This window comes from Mytilus californianus, unplaced genomic scaffold, assembly GCF_021869535.1.
Source record: "Mytilus californianus isolate M0D057914Y unplaced genomic scaffold, xbMytCali1.0.p SCAF_11, whole genome shotgun sequence".
Lineage (NCBI taxonomy): Eukaryota > Metazoa > Mollusca > Bivalvia > Mytilida > Mytilidae > Mytilus > Mytilus californianus.
In genome coordinates this window covers 58,151,698-58,175,377 of record NW_026262593.1, presented here as the reverse complement: position 1 = coordinate 58,175,377, position 23,680 = coordinate 58,151,698, and the positions used below count along the sequence as shown (strand labels likewise).

Below are 23,680 nucleotides of genomic sequence, written 5' to 3'. Positions count from 1 at the left end.
TAACATGTTTAGATTCAATTCCAAACATTGAACACATTTTTTTTTTTATTTTTGCTTCGGTATTGCATAGCCGAATGCTAAATTTTCAAAAGTAAATTTTAGAAATGTTGTCAACGCCTATTGGATATAACATGCATTGTCGTTTGAAAATTAACTTAAATTTAAAATGTAACCACCCTAGTGGTCGCGTGATAACTGATTGCCTTAAGTGTGGGGAGGCCGTTGGTTAAATCCTCATGCGGGTAAAATGTTTGACACATGAAAACTGATTTTTCTGCTTCGCAAAGCACATCTCAATAAGACATTAGAGCAAAGACTGGTAGACTCGGATTACAGAATAATACGTCTAGGGTAGGGTGCTGTCTCTTCCTGTGGACTATCTTCTTGAGAACTAGCAAGTTTAAAAATCCTACAGAGCGTGCACAACCAACGGCGTGGTTACTGATTGATAACGATGACTTGTTACAATGCTTAACTCAAATAAATATAAGTTTTGTTAGGGTGTAATCACATTATATAAAACGAAAAGGTCATTGAATCACGTAATCAATTCCCACAATGATACTACTAAATTACGTATATAATACGTATTTATCTGTATTTTTCTAAAGATGTTTTACATAACAATTCATCTAAATATATCACTTTCAGTGTTTAAGAGGCAATATTCACATTTTCGGCCAACAAACGCTTATTGAGAATATATATTGCCAGAAATACTTGACAAATTGTACAGCTGTGCTAGGCTGCTTAACAATTTAATACACAAGAAACATTACATGAGGGGTATGGATACATACTTTGGTAAATATATAGATTATGTAATGGTTTGTTAGTTTTAACAACTTGAAGCTCAATTTTCTGAATATTTGATGCATCAAACATGTCTATATTTATCGGATACTTCACGTTTTCGTTGAATGATTTAATACATGTATTTCATTTGGCCTTTACAAAGTAAAATAACATAAATAGTGAACTCCGAGGAAAATTCAAAACGGAATGTCCATAAACAAATGGCAAAATCAAAAGCTCAAACACATCAAACGAATGGATAACAACTGTCATATTCCTGACTAAAACGTTTTCCTAATGTAGAGATTAAAATAATTTTAAATATGTAATTTTCTGAAATTTAGTGCGAGCTAATTTTTAGTACTTTAAGTAATTTCAAGGTTATCGCATCACACAAATTCAATGCCATCCCCGGCATTTGGTTTGTCACGTGTTATCTAAACTTTGGTTGTCTTTGGTGTGTTATGGTGGCTCTTGTTTGTTCGGTTCGTTTCTTATGGCCATGGAGTTATCTGCTTTTGACGTATGGATTTAATTTGTATTTTCTCAATGTTTTCACGTTTTTGATAATTGTGCAAATGCATGTTATTTCAAACGTACTTTATGTAAAACTGGTTTTATCGACTTATTATAATACATTTGAATAGTTGCTTAAAATTGTTTTCAACTTCAGTTATGAGTTTGAAATTATATACTGTTATGATTAAATATTTTAGCTTTATCACATAGCAGTCAATAAAGTTTTATCGAATTATGTTAGGTCGCATGAATAGCTACAATTCCAATGTTTGATATCTATTTATTCTATGGTAACAAATGAGTAATTTAACTATTTGTTTCATATATTCATTTTAAAATGCTCTTCTGAAAGCTTGATCGCATCCATGTCGAAAATAAGACATATTGTTTAAAATGTTGTGTATAAATATGTAATACGTTTGAATTTATTTTTATTAAGTTTTGTCATAAGAATGTTCATTATCTGTTATAAAAGAATGTGTCCTCTGAATATTAACGTCCGTCCGTCACAAATGGTGTAAAATTTCTGTTTTGAAATTTTACGGGTAGAAGGTTAAAAAAAAATATTAGATGAAAGTAAAGTTTTATAAATTATTCCGATTTTTTTTTACATTTGCAGTTAGTGACAATACATGTTATTCGGACCCCATGCAATTTTTTGTATAACTGTTTTCTTCCTCTTTGGATATTTCTTAAGGCGACATCATTCTTAATCTTTTGGTCTTCCGTCAATTAAATTGCAGCCAACTTATTATCTTTGATACTATAACCATTTGCATTGTTTTTCTGTTGATAGAGAGAGAGAGGTTATTCGTAATTCGTTAACAAAAAATTTGCACTTTTCACAAATCAAAGTACTTTCTTTTCCTTATCTCTTCTATTTCTATGAATAGTGTTTTTCACTAACACCTACTTTCAAAAGTAGTTTGAGATCCTTGAATGACCTATTCAACCAGACGTATTTGAAATCAGTTTACAATTTAAATCAAACATAAATAAACTTTGATTTAATATATATTATAACAAAATACAGAAATCAGTAAAGGTTTTGTGAGTTTAGATAAAGAAATAAATATACACACGAGTAACCTGTGGCGACATGCCACGTGCCAATTGTGCAAAAGATGACATATGGATCATATTATTCTAAATCTTTTCAATAAACTTATCAATTTTTTTATCATATAAAACGGTTTCTAATGAAATTACATTTAAAATTCTATAAAAATGTTAATTGAGAGAAAATAATTTTTTGTTAGTTATCTACAAAGTAAAGGTAATAAAAATACAATACAAAAGAAAAAAATAAGAATTTTTATATATGTAATTATAGATTCAAGATCTTGATCTAAACGGAAAACATATTTTTTGGCGATATGATGCAATAGAAAATAATCAAAACGAACTGTTCCAACAAACTGCTGTATAATTGTTCCTCGTCAATCTTTTGGTCATGAATTTGTCAAATTTTTTTTGATTTCAGTTTTTTTTTTTTATTTCTCTTTTAATGTCTTTTCATCTGTTCTATTTCAACACAAGGTACCCAATACTAGTATATACTGGTACCAGTAAAAGATCTTTCGGATTATGATTGAACCAGAAAAAGGTTTATATCAAGAAAAAATAAACATGGTTACAAAGCATCCTCTTTTCGGTTGTTAAATGTTTGCTGAAAGGGTGTCTAGTAAGCTGTGACAGTTAAATGAATAGGTAACAATCCCCTTTAGAAATGGCAAAATAGAGATCCTTTCTATCCGATGACGTTATAGAGAAAGTCCAAATAACTGTCCATTCCTGGGAAATAATGGAGCGGAGGCCCGTAGGGCCGACGCCCATCATTTCCAAGGAATGGACAGTTATTTGGACTTTCGCTAACTTAAAATACACCTTAAAAATTAAGAACGAATCTTCAGATTATAACCTTTTAAAGAATTTTATTTCATTTTGTAATGGGTTTCTTTTCATTTCCCCCGTGTTGTACCCAATAATCCACATGCAAAATTTAAGTATTTATGAACAGTAGAATTATTACTATTAAAAGATCTTGAATAAAGTTCATCCAGATTTATGTTTCAATTCGTTGGATACGCACGGCTTTCTTGTAGTGGGATTGAAAGGATATTTATTTGTTTCTTTAAGTGGTATTTCGGGAGAGAGCAAAAACTAGTATTTATGCATATATGTTAATGGACTATGTGTGTTTTTCGTTTCATAAATCTTGGATGTAGAATCGTCTGATAAAAATGACATGGAACAACTAGAATAAATTTCCAGGTATGTAACACTCTAGTATAGGTTATTTAACTAATAAAGTTGTGCTGGATTATAAGTCATATCTGAAACAAAATATGATTCTATATTTCAAACCATTCTATTAGATCAAATAAAATTCAACAAGAAAACAGTGTTTCATGTTTCATGCATAACCAAACATTTTTTCTTTCCCTTTGCTCATAACAACGAAAAAAAAGGTAATGCATGTTTTAGATGAGTCTTAAATAGCATTGCAAACAAACTGAACATATTTTTCATTCTTCCTTATTACCAGAAAGGAGGCAAAAAGTTTTAGAAAAAAAACCCGCGTGACTAAAAACATTTCTAGATTGCATTTTGTATGTCTTTACCTTAAGTGGAAAACTACTTTTTGATTTCATCTAAACATTTCAAGATTAACGCCGTCATTTGCACTGCCGATATAACTGTTATATTTGTCACTGGACATACAACAACAGTTATGTTACGCATTTTTGTTGAAAATTGAATAAAAATCCCACCCAATATTTAACTTAAGCCTTATTCAAATGTTATACATACCCCTCAAATTCTATTTATTAATACTATATTCAAAGTATAACAACGAAAAATCAAATGATATACCGAATACGCCATTTTGACTATTTCCGTTTCTTGAACTATTTATTCTATTTAACCACAATATTATTGTAGAAACTTTCCGAGTAATATTTCATTTTTTAATGTACATATTAAAATGGAACAAACGATTTTTGCTGTACAAAATCAAAATACAACACTTAAAATTTCAAGCAAATGATATCTTAAACGGGAAAAATAAAATCAAATCTGTAAGTGAAATATATTTTGTTGTACTCGTATGAAGCAGAATTCATTCAGAACCTTCTAAAAGACAAAAAGAAAAAGCACCTTGCGAAATTCTTTAATTTTACTTTCCGATATATTGATGATGTTCTATCATTGAATAACCCATATTTCAGCCAATACTTACATCTCATATATCCCAGTGAACTTGAAATTAAGGATACTACTGATACTAGAAGGACTGCTTCATACCTTGATCTTTTCCCCAATATTGACACAGATGGACGACTTCACACGAAAATCTATGATAAACGGGACGATTTCAACTTCCCAATTATCACTTTCCCATTTCTCAGCAGTAACATACCCTCTGCCCCTTGGTATGGTGTTTACATATCTCAATTGATACGTTATTCTCGTGCTTGTTCACACTATACGGACTTCATATACAGGAGTGTGCTCCTTACACAGAAACTGCTCCAACAAAGTTATGAGGAGGACAGATTAAAAATGACACTCCGTAAAGTTTACGGACACCATCACGAATTGGTTAGTCCATACGATGTGTCTTTGTCCAAACTAACTAACATTACGTCGTCTGATCTTTTAATTACCGAACGTGACTTATTCCCGATTGTGACTGTTTTGCTGAGTGTGAAACCGCATTGCTATAAGACGTGTCACAGTACCTTTCTATCCCAAATTCATGTATTTAATTTTGATGTTATATTTGTTATTCTCGTCGGATTTTGTCAAATGTCTTTACGTCTTTACTGTTATATTCGTGTGTTATGGTAAAGATAATTAATCACCCCCTTCATTTATTAGATTTTAGTTTGGTTCAACGAAATTTATACGATATATTTGGTTTACAGTTTGATTCAGAAGAAACACCGACATAGCTAGATAATATAATTAATTATCTAATTACTATTACAATTTGATATTAATAAGTATTGTAATTTTCATTGTTATTAATAAATGTAATGTCAGTATTACAAATCTAATCTTGAATCAATCCTAATCCTATCTTATTTTTGGGAAATATTTTTACAAATTCAAATGTGACGTCACTTTGTGTGTTTTTTTAGAATTTCAAATGTGACGTCACTTTGTGTGTTGATGCTTTGGCTAACTCGGCTGTGTATTTTTATATGTTGGATTAGGTTGTTTTATGTAATGTATCCGTTTGTTTTCTGTAGTTAGTCCCCACTTCGGTTTTATCATGTATATCTATTATATAGTCATTTTATAAAATTTACTGTTTGAAAAATTATAAATCATTCTAAATAATAAAGATGTTCTTGTCCCAGGCAGAAAACCCTGGCCGTGTTAGGCGCAACTTTTTGGAAGTTTTGGTCATCGGTGCTCTTCGGCTTTGTACTTGTTTTGGCTTTCAAGCTTTTTTCATCTGAGCGTCACTGGATGGTCTTGTGTGGACGAGACGCACGTCTGGCGTATTGAATTTTAAGCCTAGTACCTTTTGTTAGCTATTATTCGTGTGTTTCTTTGTCCTATATGTTCTCCCTTTTATTTTTATTGTGGTCCTGTCATGTGATGTTGTCGTTTTGGTCTTGTGTTTGACGTTGCCATAAAAGCGGGAGGTTTGGCATGCCACAAAACCAGGTTCAACCCACCATTTTTTTCTTAAAATGTCCTGTACCAAGTCAGGAAAATGGCCATTGTTATATTATAGTTCGTTTCTGTGTGTGTTACATTTTAATGTAGTGTTTTTGTTGTGTCGTTGTTCTCCTCTTATATTTGATGCGTTTCCCTCAGTTTTAGTTTGTAACCCGGATTTGTTTTTATCTCTATCGATTTATGAGTTTCGAACAGCGGTATACTTCTGTTGCCTTTATTTCTCTAATTTTCCTTATTGAATAATGTTAACTATTTATTCTGTTTCACCACAATAATATTGCAGAAACTGTCCGAGTAATATTTCTTTTTACAATGTACATTTTAAAATGGAACAAACGGTTTTTGCTGTACAAAATCAAAATACAACACTTTAAATATCAAGCAAATGATATCTTACATGTCTTAAACGGGAAAAATAAAATAAAATCTGTAAGTGAAATATATTTTTCTCTAATTTTCCTTATTGAATAATGTTAACGTGTTCAATATTACAAACGAATTCAACTGAGTTAACACATTTAATATTTTATAGATGCTCAGAAAAGGAATGGAACTCAATGGAAATATTCGTTTGTACCCGCTTGGATACTATCCGTGACAGAAATTCAGCCAAGATTTGCATCGTAAAACACATTGTGGACAATGTTGTGGAAATTTAGTGAAAACGATAATATGTGCTATACGATGGAATTACGACTCGCAGATAAAAGCTGTTTATTAATAATGAGATATTTAGTGTTCATTGTATTATTAAAATCCCAATTTAAAAAAAAAACTCCAGTATCAGCCGTTTTAGTAAGTTTTCATCTTCTTTCAATATCGCATTACGTCCTTTAGAATTATTTCCATGGTTGAACACTTTTTGAGAAAGTGCCCATGGAAATAACCAAATGGGCAAACGTCCGGATGAATGAAGATGAACAAAAGAAAATAACTCTCCATTCCTGAAAAATAATGGAGAGTTTGAACAAAAGATTTACGTCACAGGTGTATTTTAATCGTGTTTGAAGAGTGTCACGTTCGTTAACGTTACCATCAATACACCTCTAATATATAGAAGTGGTATACAGGTAAAGAAACACCTACATGTACATTTGTACCATAGCATATGTATGGTCAGTTTGGAAATTTTCTTGTCACTTCAAGTTAAATATTTAGGTTAAAAGAAATCAATAAAAAGATACAGATCATTTTTTTTTAATTCAAGATAATTTTTTAGAAAAAAAGATTCAATAAAGATACATCTGACAGACTAGTATTGACATGCATCGCACATGTACAGAGTCAGGTGTTTCTCAGACTAGTTACGTCTTTACACTATCACTATATCCGTTGACTGTGTACTGATTGATACTTTAGTATGGAAGACCAATATTCATTTATTGATTGTAAATGACTTGAACTAGCTTTTAGTAACTGCGAGTACTCTTATATCGGTGCTTGGTGTCTAATATTGTGTATGCTAGTTGTTTTATGCGCATCGTACCGTCCTATTCTACTAGATATAATCGTGTCAATTTAGGCCTCTAGGATGAGTTTTGATGCATTCGATGATATCATGTATTTCTCTATTAATTGCTACTTCAGACATGTAATGTTCATTGTTAAAGAGTATAATCAAAGGTTTCTAAAAGCGTAGTTAATAAGTTATGAATCGACTGCTGTGATTTACAATTATATTTGTAGCAGGTTTATAAGGTTATCAAACGAAATTTAATATTTCAATTATCTCCCTTGAATTGTTGTTAAGATATGCAGTCATGTGAGGATTATATTTCCGGTTGTTTTGGACAGTTATCTTGAAAAAAAGCTGAATTCTTTGAATAGCTAGTGCATAGTAAGTAAAAAGAAAACATTGCCAATTTGCTTTTTATATATAAAAACTAGAATATGCATAATAACAATCACGTGTCAAATAAGGAAAGAAGAAGAACCGTTTCAAAAAAGAAGAAAAACAAACAAATATAAAACCACAGACATTATGCAATCAATAATCACTGATTGAGCAACAAGAACACAGACAATGAACCCAGACATAGTTACAACCGTTAACTTAACATATTGTTGTCTAAGTGCGAACAAATAACAATAACGTATATATTTATTTAAAGAAATCGAAAGTAGAAAATATATATATTTAACATGCACACGAAAGAGAAAAGTGGGCTTTCACATTTTATATATCATGAGTATGATGAGGAAACTAACAAACAAAAATGTGTCTTAAAAAATGAATACTGATTTTGATAAAATTACTGTGTTGGCAACCTTATATCTCGGCGTACGTTAGCAAAAGTCGAAAATATTCCTTAGATTCTGTAGGACAAGTTTTAAAAATAAAATGTTCAGATTGATCATAAAAACTGTCTATATCAAACTTTATCGCATTTTGTTAAAATCTGCTGACCCTTCCTGAGCACATGAGATCGCTCTTTGTTCTCGATGGAGTTTGCGTTTCTCAATCTTCAATTTTCCATATAATATGTTGCGTGAACGGGATTGTATTTTTGTCGGTTTTTGTTTTTTGCTATTGTTAGTTTCTATTCAATTTGTGCATTTTGAATGTCACTTAGGTCTAAAATTGTTGTTCTTTTCATGCTGATTGGATATTCAAAACGGCTGCCAACGGCGGTTAAAGTTTACATTAAAACTCTGAAGGCTACTACATATTTCTTTTCTTTTCATGAGAAGATGATCAAGTAAAACAAACAAAACAAAACAATACATACTCATATCATATCACTCGCCGGATATGATCTATATGTTGTTTCTTTGGTGAAAAGCCATTTTTTTGCCATTCTTAGGGCCTTCAATTCGATCTTTACATGGTAATAGTGTGGACAAAACCATGGCAGCTGAAATATCTATAATGATTTACTGGTGTGATAAATAATCACGTCAACACCTCAAGCTTATTTGTTTTTGGTGTTCATCTACCTTTTAGCTCTCTGAAATACTATAGAAGTTAAAAAGTATTCTTAAATATGGTTTGTTCTTCCTTCATGTAAACAGCAATGTCTACATCCAATTCATTTGAACTTTGGTGGATAGTTGTCTCATTAGCAATCATACAGCATCTCCTTATTTTTATATGGAATTTTTCGGCAATTCAATTTATACCCTTGTAATTGTTTCTGTTTCAGAAAATGTGAATCAAGCCTTCTGTGCAGAATGCAAGGAATGCCATAGTTTAATGAGTACAACTGAGAATCATATGACGATACCGATTACAAGCTATGATGAACTCCGGACATCGATTCTATCTATTAGTAACATGTGTGAGGACCACAGAGAGAAGTACCACCTTTATTGTCAAACTCATGACAAACTCCTTTGTCACACGTGCATTGAAGATCATTCCGAGTGTAAAGATATCAAATCAATAAATAAGATCGCGAAAAACATAAAGACTTCCGAATCATTCAATGAAGTACGCATGTCTTTAGAAGATATGGACACAAACATTAAGAACATGATATTAGAAGTTCAATCAAATCATACCAGTACAAAAGATTGCCCTAGGGTCATTTTATAACATATATACGAGATTCGAGAAAAACTAAACAAGCACTTAGATACTTTAGAGATACGACTAAAAGAAGAACTTTCTAAACTTGAAAAAAAAGCTGAAAATGATATGCAGCTGACACTTAAACATCTAGAAGAAAAGAAGTTACTGAATACAAGAAAACAGAAACAGATGGTAGACTTTACAAAGTACGCGTCAGATCTACAAACGTTTCTAGGATTGAGGCATTTATCTTCTGACGTTATCACAGATGAATCTTTCCTTCGGTCTTTACTAGAAAATGGAAGTTTGGATAAAGCTGAAATTGCGTTTGAGTTGAATGAAAATATTACTAGTTTTTGTAATAGTATCAACAAATTTGGTTCAGTTCAATTGCAGAAAATTCCTGGACATTTCTGTTTTGAAAGTCAAAAGCACAAACAGGCACAGACTACAGAAGAGCGAAATATTGATAACATCGTTGTCAAATTTGTTAATACTATAAATACAACAGGTGATTCAATCTTTGGATGTGATTTCTTACCAGACGGCAAAATGGTTTTTACTAACTACTCATTGACATTTCAAGACTCTAATTGCATATTTATATTTGACTCGAATTGCTCACATTTGTCCAAAATATCAGTAATCCCGAATTATGCATTTGATGTAGTAGCTTTGGATCAAAACAAAGTTGCTGTTACATCTCCAAAAAGCAACGACTTCTGCATTATGTTTATAGATATATACAGTAAAGAAGTGACCAGAATTAAAACGAAATTTGAGTGTCGTACTATTACAGTTAGTGATGGTAAACTTCTATCTATTTCACCTGAGCTGGGCCTACTATCCATCGACGCAAAAAATGGAAACATTTTGTCAACAATTGAAAAAGAGTTACCACATTACACATTGCTCACATCATTTGAATCAAAGTTTTATTTATGTGACCCAGATAAAAATACTATCAGCTGCTGTGAAATGGACGGTAATTCAATATGGACTTTTAAAGATGATACTGTCATAACGAAACCTAGTGGCATAGCCGTCGATGGTATGGGAAACGTGTACATAACAAACCAAGACCTCAATAATGTCATAGTTATTTCTCCTGATGGAAATCAAAGCAAGCAACTCCTCTCTAAATCAGACGGGCTGAATGAGCCAAGGGCAATACAATACGACAGAAAAAGAAATCGTCTGCTGGTGGCAAACAAATTAGAGAAAGCTTTCTTATTTGACATTTCACACTAAAACAAAACGAGCTTTGAATTGTAATACATTTAGAAACTTTGAAATAAAATCAAGTTATTCGGAATAAATCATTGATTTCATGAAAATAATAATAAACATGGGTAAAGTCGAAACCAAACTGACAATGCCATTGCAAAAATGTTAAACGACGAAAAGACAAATATTAGAACACAAAACACAACATATCAGATATCTAAAAACTAAACAACACAAACCAGGTGATGTCAGGTTTTCCGGAATGTAAGCCGATCCTCCTTCATATGAGGCACCCGTTGTGTTGCTCGTGTACGTAGAAATCCGATGATAAGTCAAAAGTCGGTAGATCACATTCGAGGAAAAGAGGACTGGATTGTGATAACGACAATTGGAACATATCTGTCGTCATCTGTGAAACAAATATTCTATAACACAACGAAGATAACTTGTCTACATTTCCTACCAACCACCATGTCAAGTATAGTCCTTATTAAAAATGTTGAGATAGATACCAACGGGGTAATCAAAACCATACATCGAAGAAAAACAGAGAAAACCTAAGCCGGAAAATAAAAAAAAAAGACACAAGTCAAAAAATACAACAGACATCTTAAAACTTGTAACTAAACAAACACAAACCCTACCGAAAACAGGCGATGAACACCGGAGAAGGGTCAGTATTTTCTGCTCCATTGAGACACATATCGTGCTGTTCTTGCAACAATCTGAAAAGTTGAATTTGGTGATAACAGAAACGAGGAGAGAGCAGAAATATTGCTTTAATTTCCAGCACGAATCCATGGTGATGTGTGATCCTGTTATTCCATAACATATCTCCTGCGTTACAGACCAAATAATGATGGCCTTATTGGAGCCTTTGAAAGGAAGACTTCAACTTGAATAAGAAGCATTGGTTTAATAACTTCCTTCTTAGCAATACTAATAAACAAATGCAGGGATCGAACCAATGACTTTTCACATTCGAGTAATGTACACTACCACTCACCAAGACAGCTAGATCACGATTGGCATTGTTCATCATAGGACTCTTAAGCTAATTAAACAGTTTGGCCATCATCTATTTGAAAATATTTACTTAAAATTTCTTAATTTCTGTTGATACTTGCTTTAATGCCAATCATGTTAATCATTGTAAATACAAATTGACAGTTTCGTTAGATGTAAACACAAACACGTGTCATGGAAATCAGGTTTTTGTTTCATAAAATTGATGTTAATAAGAGGACTTCAATTAAATAATAATTTTAAACAAAATTGTGTGTTTGTTTAATGTTTGTTGTTTGTTGTTTATTAATTGTTTTTGATTATCTCTTCCTACGTTCGGACATTGAGCTGTTTTTGTATTTTTATAGTATATATGGTATGTCCTTATTATTCATCTTTGGTAATGACATTAATCGAATAACACATTTACCTCAATTGTCCCTCATTACCTAAATGGTAATTCACCTTCATTCGTAAAATACTACTCTAGCATAGCGTATCAACTGAAATACATCAACACTTTAGAGCCAATTTCTGTCAATATTCCATAACAGGACCAGTCACACAAAGATGACATCATGGACGACAGAGACATATTAAGATTTGAATGACTGCCATGTGAAATGTTTGGACAAAAACAAGATTTGGGAACATTATTTTAAAGAAGTAAGAGGAGATAATAACAGAATTTAATGAATTACTTATATCTTTTAAATTCCGTTCTGCTGGAAAATCTAAACTTTAGTTCAAAAGTTGAGTACTACTAAAACCTAAACACGTTTGACTATCACAAGATGTTCAGGTTCAATACTTAAACTTGAAAACATTTTTGAATTTTGTTTCGGTATTGCATAACCGAATTCTTATTTTTTCAAAGTAAATTTTAGAAATTTTGTCAATGCCTTTTATATATAACTGGCATTGTTGTTTGAAAATTAAATTAAATCCATAATTAAACCGCCCTAGTGGTCGCGTGATAAGTGATTACCTCAAGTGTGGGGAGGTCGTTGGTTCGATCCGTAGGCAGGTATAATGTTTAAGGCCTGAAAATTGATTTTGCTGCTTCTCCGCTAAGCACATGTCAAGTAGAAGTAACAAAAACTGGTTGTCTCGGGCACAGAAGAATGCGTCAAATGTAGGATGACTTCTCTTCCTGCGGAATTATATTAAATGAAAAAGTCTATATAATCACGTGATAAATTGTCATACAGATACAACGAAATTACAAACATATCAATAATTGAAGTATTTATCTGTATTTTGCTAAAGGCTTTTTACATAATAATTCATCTAAATATATCACTTTCAGTGTTGAAGTGGCAATATTCACATTTTTAGCCAGCAACTAACACTTATTGAGAGTGTATGTTGCCAAAAATACTTGACAAATTGTATAAATGTGCTAAGCTGCTTAACAATTTACATACACAGGTAAACATTACATGAGGGGTATGGCTACATACAGATTATGCAATGATTTGTTTGTTTTAACAACTTGAAGCCTCATTTTTTTGAATATTTGATGCATCAAACATGTATATATTTATCAGGGACTTCATGTTTTCGTTTAATGATTTTATACATGTATTTCAATCGGGTTTTAAAACGCTCAATCGATGAAGAGTTGTCATGAACATTGCTTAAAGGAATTCTAATTATGTACTTATCTGAAATTCAGTACGAACTAATTCTAAGTAATTTTTGGAATTTGAAGGTTATTCCACAAAACTACAAGTCTCAAAAAGACATATTTTTTTTCTCATTACAAGAGGTTGTAAGTAAAAAAATATATAGTATGTAGAACATAGTTACCTCCACTCCTATTTTTCGGTGAGTAAATCCTTACTGAAGGGATGTTCATTTGACAGTGACAGTTATTCAAATAGGTAAAAATGTCCTTTCGTACTTTATTTGGCCTTTTTTTTTAAACTTTTTTGTTTCGAGCGTCAATAAGGAGTCTTTTGTAGACGAAACGCTCGTCTAGCGTACAAAAAGTCTGGTATCTATTGTGAGTTTATTCAGACATGACAAAGTAGAGATCAGTTCTGTCCGATGCCTCGAGTTTGAAGAGTTTGCAACACAAGACAATTGGTGACCTGTTGCAAACCTAATATTTACCTCTGACCAAAATATTATACTTTACAAAGTGACAGTCAAACTTTTTGGACAATTTTAACGTATGTATACAACTTACTGTAGCAACCAAAAAGGTCCTCTTGTCAAAAGATGTGTTGACATATACTTCTACTTTGTCTTTAGATAAGTTTTTCAGTGCAATTTATTTGGTCCTGAATTATCTTAATAATATAAAAGATGTATCTTCGTCATGCAAACAATTTATATTTTTGTATCGTGCACGAGTGAAATGGGTTTCATGATAAGACAAAGAAGTCGGTTAGAACTATGATGGTCTCTATGTTGTTGTGTTGTGTTGTGTTGTTTGTTTGTTTTGTTTTTTGTTTGTTTTTATTTTTATTTTTTTTTGGCGGGGGGGGGGGGGGGGGGGATTAATTTGCTCCTTCTTAATTTTTCTGTGTAGTATTATGTATATTGTTGTTTGTCTTTACCTCCTTTTAATTATAGATATTGTCGGATCAGGTATTTTTTCTCAATATATATATATATGTTATCCCCCTTTGGTATCTTCTTACCTCTTTGTATGTCAACACAAGGGACATCAAATATACTGGAATCAGAACTTAAGGATAAAAACCGGTAAAGAGCATTCACATTCCAACGTTATAGTAATGGAAAACAAACAAGCCAGTTCATGCATATGCGGGACTGTAAAGCAAACCTAACGTTCTATCGTCCTTTATTACGAAGCAAACGAGTGAAAACGTTGATAATGCTAAGGGTCAGACGAGAGAAATATTCCAACTTGCTATAGTATGAAATCTTATCAACAACGACTTCTTACACGTACCAGATTTATGAGTATCGCGACGGGTGTCGTAAGTGGAACACGAACTGTTATCTTAACCAGCCGCCTTCTGGAACAACTGAGTTCATCCAAAGTTTTGTTGAGATTTGTATGAACGGAAACAAAACAAAAGAAGGTATTTTACTTAACTTTTTAAAGATTATGTAGAGCAGAATTTATATTAAATGTCATTAAAAGATAAGATGACCATAACCGAATGACTTATACGTCATTTAGTCTCTGGTGGAGAGTTGGCAATCATACCACATCTTCTTATATTTATATTGTAAACAAGTATTGAATTATCATTAAAAGGATGGACTTAATGTAGACGCTAAAAGGAAAAAAAGAAAAGAAATTAGTAGTTGTGTATACCGCTATTTGACAGCGCTGTTATGTGGATATAAAATGTCGGTTTATACTTGTGGGTCACTTGCAACTCTATGTTTAATAAAATGCCTTCCAAAATAAAATTACATTTTTAAAAAAAGATTATTACACATAGTGTTGATATGGTGAATACCGACGCTAAATGAAATAGACAAGACAAGACTGTTAACTTGTGTCTTTTCGAATTTTTCTTTTCGTTACAGTGTTGTCTGTACCATAGACGTATAATACAAGGGATTGATACCTAGATGAAGTCTCACCTGAAGATTCTGTTGAAAATGATATAGTAAGAATTGAATTTTTGATATTTTAAAAATCAAAGAAAACGTTTAATTGATACCTACAATACTCTATCAAGAAATATTTCCGATTTCAATTCTTTCCTGATCATAACATTCCATTTTCCAATGAATGTCTTTGTTCCCAATTTTGGAATTTTCACAAAGGGAAAACATTTAGGTGGGACAAATTGGAATATATACTAATGTTCTTTCAAAAAAATAGAAGTAATTTTTTTATCTCCCAACAACACCTTTTTGTGAAATCCTTGAATATTCAATGTTTTACCTTCTTTGCACAATTAAATAACTTAATAAGTTGTGAATTCTTTAATTCAAGCCATACCTTTTAAACCATATTTGTAAGTATGATTAAAATGAGAAAAACTTTTCAAAAGGTTATGTCAAGGCGTCAGACCGTTAGATTCGTTGATTCCATTGCGTTGCATTACGGTATATTCAATTTGTATCGTGGTAATTGTAAGGTTAGCAACTTCTTTAACAGCTTGTCGTGTCAAAGCTGATTACATACAAAACTGTTTTTGACATGCATTACAGAAAAGGAAACTACAAATTTTGAGACCTAATATTATCCATTTTGGGGCAATGAGTTAAAGAAACTTTTGCAAGGCCAAAAAATTCCGAATAACCTACATTTTACTTTTTGTATAAATTTGGAACTAATAAGTAGGTTTTCTGATTTTCCTATCTGTCTATAGGTTGCGAGAGTTCGAGGTCGTGCCCTTTGAGTTTGATTCCTGGCCCGATCAAATCAGACTTGTAATTGTTTTGCTGCTTCTCTGCTGCACGCTCCATTTAAAAAAAAAAGAACTTACAACTAACAACGCACTGCTCTTCGCAATTAAAAAGAGATGCTAAAGTCAGACAAGCTTTTTAGAAAGCTAAACCCTGTTTTTAAGATATGCTGTCATGTGAGGATTTTATTTCCGGTTGTTTTGGATAGTTATTTTGAATAAGGTAATTAATTACCTAGTGCATTGTAAGTATGTGACAAACACTGCAAATTTGCTTTTTATATATGAAAAACAGAAATATTAATAGGAAACGATACAAACTATGAGATGAATAAGGAAAAGAAGGACAACATGCACCGTTTCCAAAAAGACAAAAAAACAAACAAAAAACCACACTGCAATGCTATCCAATATTTTTAAAATACAGATTGAGCAACACGAACACAAAAACCGCTATTAAACTGAAGATTTGCATTTCGGGGCCTTTTATGACTTACTATAAGGCATGGGTTTTGCTCATTGTTGAATGCCATACGGTGAACTATAGTTTTGAACTTCTTCGTCATTTTGGTCCCTAGTTGTTTCTTTGGAAATCATACTGCATCTTCTTATTTTTATATCGACGATTTACTTATTTAAACCTTCTCAAACTGTGTCAGTCCGAACAAATATCAATCACGTATTTATTTATAGAAATCGAAAGTAGAATACATATATATATACAGATATAACATGTACACAAAAGAGAAATGTGGGCTTTCACGTTTTAAAGATTATATACTGTAATATATAATATGAATAACTTGTGCATGTTGAGGAAACTAACAAACAAAATATGCCATTTTAAATAATGCATACTGATTTTCATAAAATCAAAAAAACGTTTGATCAACTTTATATCCCATATGAAAACCAAATGATATAAATTCCTTGCGTAGCTAATGTGTTTTATTCCTGAGGTTTGTTCCTGACCAAACATTTTAAAATTCTCAAACTATAAATATCTTTTGGTGCACGAAAACTAAAAGGGAATAACTTGAACAGCCATAAATGTATGGGTGGAATTTTATCTGATGATATCTTTTTAAACATGGATCATAAACTGTCTATATCATAACCTTTTCTAAGTCTAGCAGGATCTGTTTACCCTTCAGGGGCACCTGAGATCACTCTCGGGTTTTGTTGGGGTTTTTGTTGCTCTGTCTTCAGTTTTCTATGTAATGTTTTCTGGACGTGTTTGTCTTTTCGTCCTTTTTCGTTTTTTGCATTGTTGTCAGTTTCTTTTAACCTTATGAATTTTGAATGTCCCCTAGGTCTGGAAGTTTTGTTCCTTTGATGCTGATGGGAAATTGAAAAGAACCGCCAGTGGAAGTCAAAGTTAAAAGCTACTACATTTTTAATTACATTTCAAGAACAGATAAAGTAAAATGAAAACAATCCATGCATAAAAATCCCTTCTTAACAAGACTAAGTGTTGGTCAAAACTACAGAATTAACTACATTAAACTAGCCAGCTATGATCCATATGTTGTTTCTGTAGTGAAAAATCATTTTTTTTGCCATCCTTGGAACCTTCCATTCTTTGTAAAGTAACAGTGTGGACAAGACTAGAAGTTTCGATTGATGATTTATGCTGGCAGTTGAAATATCTATGATGATATATATTTTACTAGATTGGTACATAATTTCTTGACCAAGTGTCGCACTTCTCTGTATAGGTCCCTATCGGGACTCTGTAGATTGCTCTAAAAAAAATTATTTCAGAATTAAACATAATAAAACTTTACGTGTTACTCCGGTCTTTATATATCTTAACTGATTGATTAGTTAAATGATAACAAGTTGTTTATTTAAAATAGTACAGACGATTGTAGGTGACAATTATATTCTGTAAAATTTTCATGAGTGATTTATAGGTCTATACCAGAAATAAACATAAACTTTAAAAATGTGTCGCTTCCGAAGTGCTATACTAGATTTACCTTCATCAGAAACGCTTAGAAAAAAAGTTGATAACATATTTTTCATATCTAATTTATTCTTGTATTATTATACGAAGTAACTTCTTTGGTTTATTTTCCAGATCTCAAATGGTATATTGTTGATCTACCCATGAACAACGACATTCCTGCAATTGGTAGCGCTTGTTATAATGGATTCCAACCACAAGTTATGTTCCGTTTGTAGCAAACGGCACATTTCAAAACCGAGTATAGAATGGTGTTCTGAATGTAACCAAGCCTTCTGTACAGAATGCAAGGAATGCCATAGTTTAATGACTACAACTGAGGATCATATGACCATACCGATTGCTAGCTTAGATGAACTCCGGACAACGATTCTATCTATTGGTAACATATGTGAGGACCATAGAGAGAAGTACGAACTGTATTGTCAACATCATAACAAACCTCTTTGTCTGATCTGCATTGAAGATCATTCCGAATGTAAAGATATCAAATCAATAAATAAGATCGCGAAAAACATTAAAACTTCCGAATCATTCAATGAAGTACGCATGTCTTTGGAAGATCTAGACACCAACATTAATAAAATGATAGCAGAAATTAAATCTAATCAGAACAGTACAGAAGACTGCTGTAGTGTCATTATACAACGCATTTGCGAGATTCGAGAAAAGGTCAACAAACACCTGGATACTTTGGAGATACAACTGAAAGGGGAACTTTCTAAACTTGAAAATAAAACTAAAAATGATGTGCAGCTGACACTCAAATATTTAGAAGAGAAGAAGTTACAGAATGGCAGAAAACAGAAACAGATGGAAGACATAACAAAGTACGCATCTGATCTACAAACATTTCTAGGATTGAGGCATTTATCCTCTGACATTATCGCAGATGAATCTTTCCTCCGGTCTTTAGTTGAAAATGGAAGTTTGGATGAAGTTGAAATTGCATTTGAGTTGGATGAGAATATTACTAGTTTTTCTAATGTTATCAGTAAATTTGGATCGGTTCAGCTGCAAAAGATTCCGGGAAATTTCTGTCTTGAAAGTCAAAAGGGTAAACAGGCACAGACCACAGGAAATACAAAATCAATTAATAACCTTGTTGTCCAACTTTTAAATACCATAAATACAAAAGCAAATTCAATATCTGGATGCGATTTTTTACCAGATGGCAATATGGTTTTTAGTAACTACTCGCCCAGTGGGACTGCTGATTTTATAGCAGTATTTACTTCGAATGGCATACCTTTTGACAACATATCACTTAAACCGAATTATGCATTTGATGTAGTAACTTTGGATGAAGAAACTGTTGTCGTAACTTCTCCAAAGTGTGGCGAATGTAGCATCATGTCCATAAATATACACAGTAAGGAAGTTACACAAATCAAAACGGAATGTTATTATTATAGTATTACATTTAGTGATGGCAAATTGTTATCTAATTCTTTGAACCGGAACATACAAACTATCGATACCAAAAGTGGCAAAATATTGTCAACAATCAAAATCAATTTATCAAAATACACATCACTTACGTCATTTGAATCTAAACTTTATTTTTGTGACCCCTCAACAAATACTATCAGCTGCTGTGATATGGAAGGCAGTACAATCTGGTCTTTTAAAGATGATACTGTCATAAAGAAGCCTAGTGGCATAGCAGTCGATGGCATGGGAAACGTGTATGTTACAAACAAAGACCTCAATAATGTTATAGTTATTTCTCCAGATGGACTTAACAGTAGGCAGCTCCTCTCTGAATCAAATGGCTTAAAAAGACCAAGGGCCATACAATGCAACAAAAGAAAAAATCGTCTTCTGGTGGCAAACGAAGAAGCAAAAGCTTTCTTATTTGACATTTCACACTAAACAAGACTATCTTTCAATTGGATTGTAACACTTATTAAAGGATTCAAACATCTTACAATGAAAATAAATTATCATGAACTATTGATTTGATTCAAGTAAATAATAAATATGATATAGAAGATACACTAATAAGTAATGTGTACAAAGCGATAATTCATGGAAGGGTTCTCATGAAGATAATTTGTCTCAATTTCTAGAAACCATCATGTCAATGGTAATCCCTGTTGGCAACCATAATGAAAAGATTAAGATATACCTACAGACAAAACTTTAGCCAAAACATAATGACTGCAATTTAGTCCAGAAAACACAAGAAAGAAAACTAATGACTACTGTTCCGATGTTTCGCGTGTCCTGCTCTGCTGCTCTTAACTATCAAAATCCTGTGAAAAATCAAATTTGGTAATGCCGTAAACCAGAAAAGAACAAGATTGTGGCTACAAAAACAAAAAAAAATCATGGTGATCTGTGATCCTGATATTCCATAACAGTCAACCACCATATATATCCTATATAGCCTGCATTAATCACCAAATAATGATACTGTTCGTAAAACATTCTAAGGGAGGACTTTAACTTTGTGAGTGAGAAACTTTGGTCTAATAGTTTCCTTGTAAGCCCTAACACTAAAAAAATCCGTATACCGAACCCACGACTTTCCACATTTAAGTATTATACGTTACAACTCACAAAAGTGCTTAATTCGTGATAGCCATTCTATTAGGACTCCTCTGGTAATTAAAAAGTTAGCAATCATTATATTGAATATTATACATCGAAGTAATCCAATCCGATTTTGCGGCATCGAGTGTATATATGAAAGAAAGATGCGAAAGATACAAAGAGGACATTCAAGCTTATTAGTTAATGGAACTGACAATGCCGTGGCAAAAAAAAAAATGACCATAAGACAAACAACAGTATTCAAAATACAACATAGAAAACCAAATACTGAGCAACACGTACTCCTCCAAACAGTGTACTGATCTCAGGTGCTCCGGAAGGGTGAAGCAGTTCAGTTGGATACTCTTACTTTATTAAATTATTATATATATATATATATATATAGTGACCTTAAGAATTGTTTATTTATTCCTTTTAATCTAAAGGCTTTATGTTGAGCAGTTCGTATAAATAGTAATGGCATTTTTCCGAAAGATCATGCTTAGAGTTACTAAGTATCTTTCATAGTAATTCGTATACGAAATATCCCACACTGTTATCACAGGTAAGAGACGAGATATTCTTATCATATATCTTTCTGTATATATAAACTGAATACAATATATATATACATATATTCAGTATATATACATATATTGATAAAAAGAAATCTCGTCACGTTCCTATCACTATACCATGATGAATTATATGTCTTAAAAAATCCAACTTCAATTTCAATGGGCATTACATTTGCGCGCATTTTGGGATTTTGTGATTAAATTATTTTACATTGGCGCGCAGCTTTTGGTGACTTTTGCGCACATTCCATCACAGGTAATGCAGGTAAAAATAATGAAAAACGCATAATAAACATGACTATAGTTATTATGAATTTTGAAAATATTTGTAAATTTAAATTATATATTTTCAATTTGAATTCCTAAAAAAGTAAAATGATCATGAGAAATCCCGTAATAGCTTAAGACATACATGTCTTTTAAAGCTGACTATGCGGTATGGGGTTTGCTCATTGATGAAGGCCGTACGGTGACCTATAGTGGTTAATTTCTGTGTCATTTTGTCTCTTGTGGTGAGTTGTCTCATGGGCAATCATACCACATCTTTTCTTTAATATGTAACTTAATTTTGAATATTTCAGAGTAAATATTATTCTCTTTTTCTCTATCTTAATTTTATCGAAAAGTGATCGCTTTAAAAAATAATGTAAGTCAGTTTGTAATGTTGCATCAAGACACAAACATGGAGTTTCATTTGTCAGAAACAAATAGGGAGAACAAACATTAGCGTACGATGGATTTACTTTCCGTATCGACAGAACACCTAAGTTGGCGATGCACCGTAAATAATTGCAAAGGTTTTTTTACCAGATTCCCTATTTTCTCTTTGAGCATCATTACCGTCAACAGAAGCCAGGCGTACTACAGACTACTTTTAATCTTTAGATTTGCTATATTTTATATTTTCATCTGTATACATTTCAAATACTAAGTAACTGTGCAAAATAAAACAGACTTATCCTGCTCGAAAATGATAGTTAACTAAACAAGTATTACACGAGTTTACATGAGTTTACCTGTAAACAAATGCGCGCATATTTAATCAAAAGTTGTGCGCAAACGTAATGATTTTTCCGCGCAAATGTAATGGTAATGCGCGCAAATGTAATGGTAATGCGCGCAAATGTAATGGTAATGCACGCAATAGTAATACACCGTTGTATCAAAAATATCTTCTGCGCAAGTTTTTGTTGAATTTTCTAAAGTTTAGTTGTAAACATTTTCCATAAAGATAGAACACATATACCAATGCCAAATACGATTATAATACAAACAACAACAACAACAACAAAAAATTACAAAAATAAAAATACAAAAACAAAACAAAACAAATCCTTATAAGTAGGACAGAATCAAACCCCAACGGCTAGGGGTTTTACTTGATCTCCTAAAACAAATATATTATCAAGCATATACTAAAAAGGATAAAAACCAACATTTCGTAGGGTTCATTTTTTTCTTTTTTTCGCCCGACACAAAACTATCCATAGAGCAAACAAAATATCATAACAAAACCAAAGTATCAGATATTATCATTTTTGAAGCATTAAAAAACTACGACCAATTAAAATGTTCGTTTCAGTCTTGTATGGATAAATGATTTCTTTCGTATAAGAAAAAGACTTTGTCAATGAATTTTTGAACGTAAATAGGTAAAACTATATATTGAAAAGATGATATCATGTAAAAACATGCCACGTGTCAACAACGTAAAGATGAATAGATCCGTGGTACATTTTATGTCCACGCGTGACCATCTTTAACATAATGACATTTATTAATGTATACTTAAACCAATGACATATCAATTGATTTTAAAAAGCATTCAACTTCAATAATGTATGTTTACTTTTCGAATAGAATTCACTAAAATAGCAGTAAAAAAAGACTGACGTACGACGTGGTAAATTAACGTGAAATATGTCCTTAAAATGAACCGCTGTTTCGTAACGGATTTTAAGGTTCGGTCTTTTATGACTTGACTTTGAAAAAAAGTTCAATGATATTTTTTTTTCTTGTCCCTAATACGCTTCAGTATAATTGCAAAGGTTTTTCACCAGATTCCCTATTTTCTCTTTGAGCATCATTACCGTCAACAGAATCCAGGCGTACTACATACTACTTTTAATCTTTAGATTTGCTATATTTTTATATTTTCATCTGTATACATTTCCAATACTAAGTAATTGTGCAAAATAAAACAGACTTATCCTGCTCGAAAATGATAGTTAAATACACAAGTATTACACGAGTTTACATGAGTTTACCTGTAAACACAGTTGATTGTGTGGTTTTTCGGTATAATAACTTGAAGGTACTTAAATGTACCTAGCTAATGTTGCATAATGTAGTTCTTCCATAATGTTGTCCACATGAATTAAGTACCATAATTTTATAATACTGGATTTGTTCTTATATTTTAAAGTACCGGTTTTGTACTACAATTGTATTGTACTTCCAAGGTACAATTTCCATATATGTAATAATTCTTTAG

The 23,680-nt window shown here is 32.0% G+C and overlaps 1 protein-coding gene across 1 annotated transcript; it reads left to right on the top strand.

The window, feature by feature from the left end:
- The first annotated feature begins 16,280 nt into the window (after positions 1-16,280).
- On the top strand, positions 16,281-20,028 carry LOC127720409 (uncharacterized). The gene is made up of 2 exons (XM_052226983.1): positions 16,281-16,324; positions 18,185-20,028. Exon 2 carries the CDS (start codon positions 18,254-18,256, stop codon positions 19,943-19,945), a length of 1,692 nt encoding a protein of 563 aa, XP_052082943.1. The 5' UTR covers positions 16,281-16,324; positions 18,185-18,253; the 3' UTR covers positions 19,946-20,028.
- Positions 20,029-23,680: the final 3,652 nt, after the last annotated feature.